This window comes from Antechinus flavipes, chromosome 6 (assembly GCF_016432865.1).
Source record: "Antechinus flavipes isolate AdamAnt ecotype Samford, QLD, Australia chromosome 6, AdamAnt_v2, whole genome shotgun sequence".
NCBI lineage: Eukaryota > Metazoa > Chordata > Mammalia > Dasyuromorphia > Dasyuridae > Antechinus > Antechinus flavipes.
Window position 1 is genome coordinate 198,514,412 of NC_067403.1, and position 8,428 is coordinate 198,522,839.

General features: G+C 41.2%; 1 protein-coding gene across 4 annotated transcripts in view; it reads left to right on the forward strand.

Moving 5' to 3' along the window:
• CTBP1 (C-terminal binding protein 1) overlaps window positions 1–3,413 on the forward strand; it is a 423,238-nt gene extending 419,825 nt beyond the window's left edge. For 3 of the 4 annotated variants that reach the window (XM_051965801.1, XM_051965804.1, XM_051965803.1), the window contains one exon: window positions 2,353–3,413. In XM_051965801.1, coding sequence (XP_051821761.1) covers window positions 2,353–2,539 — 187 coding nt within the window. In that variant the 3' untranslated portion in view covers window positions 2,540–3,413. The remainder of the gene's footprint in view (window positions 1–2,352) is intronic. The other variant, XM_051965802.1, reaches the window with a different exon arrangement.
• The last annotated feature ends 5,015 nt before the right edge of the window (window positions 3,414–8,428 follow it).

Genomic DNA, 8,428 nt, shown 5'->3' on the forward strand with positions numbered 1-8,428 from the left:
GTCTGAGGCTGGCTTTTCACTTCCCCAGGTCTCCCCTCATTTGTGTCCACAATGATTCTCTGTCCACAGTGGCATCTAGTGGCCTCCTTTTCTGGGCTCTATGATTTTATCCCCGTGGATACTCTTCCCACTCTTGTCCATCATAGCCCTTGTATACATTGAAGAAGCCAGTTCATTTGTTGTTGTGGTCCAGAAAAAATTGTTACCCACTAACCAGTATTTTGGTGAGAAGAATTTATGTGATCATCTAAAATTAAAGACTTAGACATTGGACCCTCAAGTAATACTTGCAGTAAAATATGGGGAAGGAAATCATATGAAATAAGGCCAGAGAAAATTAAAATCTTAAGAATATGTTACAAGGTAAAATACTTGCAACCAAAAATATCTTTAATACCAAGAAATTGTCAGTCTTGGCAACAACAACCTGCTTCCTTAAAACAGTAGTTGATGTGATTGGATCCACGTGTGATCCAGTAGTTTGGCCAAGGGCCTCTGAGAATGGGCCCCCTGCCGGAGTCCTTCCCAGTCCCCACAGCAGGCAGTAGGAAATTAGCAGCAGGCAAGTGTGTCCCTTGGGGCGCCTGCGGGCCTTTGCACCCTCGCTGTTGCCCCAGAGCTTTACACCTTCCTAATCACCTGGCACCTCCAAGGCCATTTCTCCAATTCCTCTGGTGCTCGGAGGCTCCTCCAGCATGTGCCATGCAGCCGGCGCGTTTCATGGACCTTTCTTGGCTGGTGAGCAGGAAGCGTGTTGCTTGTTCTTAGAGCCCAGGGTCAGGCACTCTTGGGACGAGTCAGGGCCGGCCTTCTCTGTTCTTCACTCCTGTAAGGCCTCTTTTGAGGAAGGTCACCTGACAGTGGAAAGGAAAGATGCACTTCAGAAAGGCAGATTATGAAGGAAATGTTACATTCTCGACAGTTTCTTCCCCTGGAATCAGGAATTGTGGTTTCCTTTAAAGGAGAATAAAGCAGCGATTTGGTTCAAAGTAGCTCCACAATCTGAATGACAGAAGCTGGAGCAGGCCCCCTTTCTTTTTCTTTTGACAGCAAAACTTTTTTCACTAAATGTTCTTGATTATCAGCCTAGTGCCCTACTTAGATGCTCTTGCTAAGGTGAGACCAGTAGCAGGTATGTTCCCATCCACAGAGGCCCAGGCATGTTGAATAATTGGTTTGTGGAGGAAATAGGAAGGAAATATTATATATGAAAAGGTGATGGATTATTAATTTTTCAATGTGTCACGGTTCAAGGCTGGAATCAAAGAATAAAGGCGACTCCAGTTTATTACTCTGTTATTGTGCTCACAGCACTTTCTGGGGACTAATAGTCTCTAACGTGTAGGGTCACTAAAGACACCACTGCATGAGATATGGTTGCTGGAAATCAGTCTGAGCAGCACAGGAGTCATGGCTGTCTCAGAAAAATGATGAAGACCAACCAACCCATTTATATTTTCTTTGGTTTAAATTGAAACCAGCAGACATTATACAGAAAGCCAGAGTGAAAGCATTTACCAAAGTCAGATGAATGGTCCTTAACCAGATGACATCATGACCACTTTTTTTGTGACGAAAAATGAGGAAGAGATTGGAAGGACTGAATGACACATAAGCTTTTATGTTTTTTTAGATTGTTCACAATTGGTATTTAGAGGTGATAATTGTTTCTGAGTTTGGCTCATGTGATCTTAAAACTTCTTTCCCATCTAGAAGAGGGGATATGGATATTTGAGAACTTACTCCTTGCCACCATGATTTTAATATTAAGAGCATTTTTCCCTTTAGAAGAACTTAGCAGCAGCAATGTCTGTTCTAGCCTAGAGTGAATTCCAAGAGAAGCTGGATTTGTACAGTTTCCTAGAGTTCTTCACTAACAGGGTTGATCCCATATCGGAGGACTGGATTAGGTAGGGCATTGGCTCGTGTCTTAAAGTCAGCCCTTTACACTGTCTCTTTGCCCACCCTTGTGAAAAGGAACTTCAATCCTGGCATCCCAAGTACAGGCTAAAACCCAGTTCATTCAGAGGGGACTTCTTAGCAGTAGGCACCCAACCAGTTACCTCTTCTCCTTATATTTAAATGTTTTCTTAATACACATTCTCATGATGAAAAGTGTCTTGGAAGCAGACTTAGGGGGTTAGAGGAAACCAGCCTAAGATTAAAAATTGATAGTTGGTGGTCCAGACACCACCAGATGGAGAACATGTCATGCAGGAAGCAATCTTCCTTTTCCTCAGAACTCCAAAGGAGGTTTTGGCTTGACAAATTTCATGGAGTGGCTCCCAGATTCCTAGTGGTCAGCATGGCCCTTAGGGATCCTTATCGTGTATTGTTCTTTACCTCTTCCAGCAGGTACCCTCCAGGTGTGGTGAGCGTGGCTCCAGCTGGCATCCCTGCAGCAGTAGAAGGAATAGTCCCCAGCGCCATGTCCTTATCCCATGGGCTTCCCACTGTGGCCCATCCTCCCCATGCTCCTTCCCCTGGCCAAACCGTCAAACCAGAAGCTGATAGAGACCACCCAAGTGACCAATTGTAGCCTAAGAAAATAGCATTCCCAACATTGGAGCTTTCAACTTTGAAGATGACTTGGAAAAAAAAATCTGGATTTTGAATAGAGGCAAAACCATGAACTTACAGGAGACCATAATTGTTTTAGAAACTGGTCCAATATACAGCTATAAAAGGCAAAAGGTGTGGGAGGTGAAAAGAAGATTTGGAAACCTTTTTTTCCTCCGTATAAATTGTAGTTTGTCCCCCGTCCAGTGGACTGATTCACTGTTCTGTGTCCTATGGGTTCTTTGTTAAGCAAGAGAAGTTAGTAGTTAATTATATCATGAATGTACTTGTCTGTGTACAGTTTTTAGAACATTAAAAAGGATTTGTTTGCTTAGCTGTCAACAAAAAAGAAAGCAAAAAGGAGGCATTCAAAAAACCAATTTTGAGATGATTTTTTTTTATATGTTAAAATATGCCCCAAAATGAGGCAGTTGGCAAACTTCTCAGGACAATGAATTTTTCCCATTTTTCTTTCTACGCCACACAGTGCATTGTTTTTTCTACCTGCTTGTCTTATTTTTTAGACTAATTTAGTAAACAAAAGAAAAACCATTTCTTCTGATTTGGGCATGAATTTCCCTTCTTTCCAAATGAAGACAACATTGCAAAGAGATTTTGAGGAAGACAGAGGTTTTGTATAAATGAGCATTGTGCTTTTGGTCACCAGTTAAAGTATATATTATTGGTGGTTTGCAAAAAGGCACCAGACTGCTGAAGGGTAGCAGCATTTCATCGCCTACATTGATTCCTTCCTGGTAATGTGGTAGGCTAGCAATATTTTTGGTTAAAATCATGTTTGTGACTGTAACCATTTGTATGAATTATTTTAAAGAAATAAAAATCCCGGACAAATATTACATGTGTAACATGTTTTATTTCTAGTAATTTTTGTTCCATCTCTTACCTATCAATTTGAATCTTAACATTTTGAGAAAGCTTGATTTTTCCATGGTTAATAACTTGGAAGCTGGGAAATAAGCAGAACTCATCTTAACAGGTTCCCCTCTAGAATTATGTAGAGATGGAAAAGATAATTGAAGGACAACATGACATGTAGTTCAACACAGATAACTCAGTTTTTTCTCTTTGATAAGTATTGATTAGGGATATTGTATTAAAGCTTAGTTGCCGCAATCACGAACAAGAGACCAGCTGTCCAACAACAAAATTGAAGCAGTGTGTCAGAGATGGCACAGCTGAAGATGTCTTTAGGAAATGCTTAATACAAAATAAATAAAAATACAATGCTATACATTACAATATTCATTTGCTGCTTTCTGAAACAACATGCAGCCTGCAGAGATCCATTTCTATTTGAGTTGGACACCACAGATGTAGTCTATCAGACTCACAAAGCACGATGGGAAGTAGGAACTGGCCATAGGACTTGGACTTTTTATGACCAAAGTGACATTTGAGTTGGACTTTCAAGGATAAGCAGAAATTAAACAGGTAGAGTACATGAATGAAGAATTTAACATTTAAAAATAAGAATTTAACAGAGAAAGGTTAGATAGCTCCTCTAACCAGGCAAATAGCCTTACTACACAGAACTATTTTGGGGCTAGTTCTTTATATCCATCAATTTCATCAGACTTTTCAGCCATTTTTTAAAAATTATATACCACATCCATTTTCAGGAAGAGGAAAAGTTGTTCAGTCTTGTCTGACTATTGTTTTCATTTGGGGTTTTCTTGGCAAAGATACTGTCTGCCATTTCCTTCTCCAAATCATTTTACAGATGAGGAAACTGGGGTGAAGTGACTTGCCCAGGGTCATACAGCTAGGAAGTATCTGAGACCAGATTTGAACTCAAGAAAATGGATCTTCTTAACTCCAAGCCTGGCAGTCTACCCCTGTGGCACCTAAGTACCCAAGGAAGCAGGAGTAATGATCTAAAAAGAGGTGCCTAGAAGCTTAGGAATACATAACATTTAAGTTTCCATTGTTGAATCAGATCATAGAAAAGAGTTACTATGGACTAGACATGGGCAAATGTCCTGGTTTTCAGAAAATGGAATAAAATCATCTACAGACTGTTGAGCAATCAAGCAAGTAAACGTGGTTTTTCAAGCACCTACAAGGTGCCAGTCAGGCACTGTGAAAACAAAGACAAAAATGAGACAATACTTGCCCTCGGTGGGCTTAAATCTATCACAGATAAGTATATACACATAAATATAAAAATAATCATTTTAGAGGGTGGGCCCTCTACAACAAAGGGAATCAGGAAACCCCTCGGGAAGGAGGGGGCACTTGAATTGCATGGGAATTAATGGTTCTAAGAGAAAGCCCTAAGAAGAACATCCTAGCTATGGGCGACAGCCTGGGGCAAGCAAGAGCAGAAGGCACTCAGCCAGGCCAAGTTGGCTAGAGAGTGTGTCATGAGGGAGAATGATGAGTCATCAAGCTGAAAAGGTAGTCTGGAGCCAAAAGCGTAAAGGTTTTTAAATGGCCAAAGAGGGGTTTGTGCTTTATTCTGGGGGCAGTAGCAAGGGGATGCCATGCCAAACCTTGTGCTTTTGGAATATCCGTTTGCAGCAGCGTGGTGAGATGGTGAGAAGGTTAAGGGCACCAACTGGGAGTTCACTGCAAGTCTAGGTAGGAGGTGGTAAAGGCCTAAACCAGTATCACTGATTAGGAGAAAGAAAGGGACAGGCAAGTGAGACTGAGGAGGTAGAGGCAGTGAGACTTGGCCGATGATTGGACCTCAATCAGCAAGAAGCATTTATTGTCTGTGGGGTGACGGTGCTAGAGAAGAGGGGTGAAGGACGAAGTGTTAGTGACTCCTAGGCCACGAACCAGAGTGAATAGAAGAGTGATGGTGTCCCACACGGAAAGAGAGGAGCTCCAGCAGGATACTTGGGTTTTAGGGAAAGGTGGCGAGTTCTGTTTTAGATCCGTGTTTTGAAGGTGCCTGTGGCATCTTTAGGTTTAGATTCAGCACAGAATTAAGAGATGGGGGACGAGCTCAGGAAAGATGAGGACTGGATAGATATGTAGATTTGGGGGTCGTCTGCATAAAGATGATGGTGGAATCCATGATAGTGAATGAGATAATGAAGAGGGCATGCAGAGAGAGAAAAAGGAGACCAAAAAGAAAGCCCCAGGAGGGGGACGGAGGGGGACACCAGGAGCAGTATGACAACCCACGGAGGAGAGAGCGGGTTCAGCGGTGTTAAACTCTCAGGAGAGGTCAGGGAGGGTGCGGGCTGAGAACAGGCTTTGGGGATTTACCAGTGGGGCCAGACTGCCAAGTCAGTCAGTCCCTAAACACTTAGTGAGTGCCTTCTATGGGCCCGGCAGCACACTGAGCTCTGGGGAGAGAAAGCAAAAGGCTATCCCACCCTCGCAGCCCTGCTCACAGGCTGAAAAGGGGCGAGGATGTTAGCGAGGATGCCCAGCACAGGAGCACGATGAAGTCCCACAACCGGAGGGGAAAGGGGAGCTGCATGTCCTGGCTGCCCTCTCAAATAGAGGGTTGGGGAGGAAGGAGCTGGGTCCAAGGCGGACAAGGGGGACTGAGCAGCTGCCCAGGTCAGGTGAGATGCTTTTGCGGGAAGACAAGCTTCTGAATACAATGATGAAATCCAGGAGGGAGGTGAAGAACCCAGAAATGCTACAGAGGTGAGAATGAGGCAACAATTTTCTCCAAAATAACGGGGAGAAGAGTTCTAGTGGTTCTAGTAGTCAAATAAGCTTGGTTTGAGTTCTTGTAAAAATCAAGAATGTTACATCGAGATGGTTTGTGAACATGCCAAAAAGGAAGCGGTGATCACAAAACTGCATGCAGCACGCCAAAATGTTGGTGATGGTGAGGGTGCAGTTAGTACCTGACACATAATATAACAACACGTTATGTGTCGGCCCTTAATAAATGCTTTTTGAATATTTAAATTGAACACGTCATGTTAGATCTCATTTCCTTTTTATTTTTACAGGATTACTAAACTGGTAGCTTAGGGAAATGTTATAAAATTATATGTAGTTTACTTACATTTTAACCAAGTATCCAATCAAGTGTCACATGCTATTTTTGCAGAAAAATTGAGAGACTTGGGGTTGAAAAATAATAGTTAGGTGTATTTAAAGTAGTTAAGCACTGAAAGCCAAAGAGCAGTTAAAGAATTAAAGCTGAAGCCCATCAAGTCCAATCCTGTTATTTTAAAGATGAAGAAATTGAAGCCCTAAATGTCTAAATGCCTTGCCCAGAGTTACACAGCTGTTTAGTGGCAGAAACTTCTACTCAGAGGTTGGACTCGGTGACCTTTAAGGTCCTGTATTTCACTGTAGGAATCTCTTTTCAATTTTATCCACAGATTGGAATCCATCCTTACCTTAAACACCTGCAGTGATAAGGAATTTACTTACAAAGCCTCTTCCATTGTGGGACAGCTCCGACGTTAAAAAGAAAAGTTCTTCCATGTGTTGGATTGAACTCAGCCATAGTCATTATTAATAGTTACACATCAACTTTGAAGAAGTTCTTACTTGGTCTTGTGCTATTTAACTTTTTTTAATCAATGACTTGAATAAAGGCACACAACAAATTTATGGATAACAAAAAGCTAGAAAGGATAAGTAGTAAGACAGGTTTTAAAAGTTGAGATTCAAAAGGAACTTGGCAGGCTGGAATACTGAACAAAATTTAATAAGATGAAATTTAATGGAGACCGATATAGTCTTCCACTTGGCTTCAAATGACTAAATAAATAACTTTAAACTTCAAAAGCTATTGACAGCTAGTTTTTATAGAATGCTTTAAGGATTATAATGCACTTTATAAATATCGTCATCTCATTTTGCCCTCACAATAACCTTGTGAGGCATCTCTTTTACAAATGAGAAAACTGAGGCAGACAGAAATTAAGGGGTTAGCTCAGGATCACACAGCTAGTAAATATCTGGGGACTGGTTTAATTTCAGGTTCTCCTGATATCAGATATAGTTCTCTTAGCCACTGTACCCCTTAGAGCATAGCAGAATAAGCAATTTGAAAAAAGATCTGGACAGTATTAATGGATTACAAGATTGATGAGTACTATTGTGTTATGGCAGTCAGGAAAACTAAAGGCATTTTCTTATATTTGAAAGGTTTCCCCGGACTCTTATGTCCAGGTGTTTATAAAAGAATGCTACCTCTTTCCACTTCCAAACCATGAAAAGTAATAATTGCCAGGAAGGCCGAAGTTTTCACAAATCATACTCCAAACCAAACTACCATTAGGCATTCAATTAATTCAAAAGCCACCAATGAAATCAAAAGAAGTCCTGAAAAGCTTAAAGCTATATTTGATCAAAAGGAAATCTGCTTAACCCAAAGAACATTTAATCCAATTTATCCTTCTATTTTCTTATCATTATATGTTTATCTGGTGTTTTACTCAAATGGATCTCTGAACTCTTCTATTTGGATACTGCCTTCAGTGATGCTGAGCACAACTCATCCACACCTGTTCATGTACAACTTGAGTGAATAAGTTTGCCTTCGGGGGTCCACTCTAAGAGCCAGAGCTCTTCCTCACTTTCTCTGGGAGTTGTGAAATGAGGGTACCAGTTACCAGACCATCTTTTTCTACTACACATTCCCCTTACAGCGCGCAAACCCATGTTTCTTCATCATTCTTTGTTATATGTTGAAGTCTTTTTATACTCATCTTCCACCTCTCTGTCACCCTCTGTGTAAGTGATTCTTAATTCCTCTGAGACTTTGGTGTTCCATGACTTAGAGTAATACAATGCCAGTATAATATTGTATTTTAAAAGATGGGCCTTTGTTTCTGGGAGAAATCTGGGAGGAGGTATTATTAAGTGAACTTTGAGTTTTACTGAAGATAAGCCAGACCACTCAAGTCCAATTTAGTTTCCA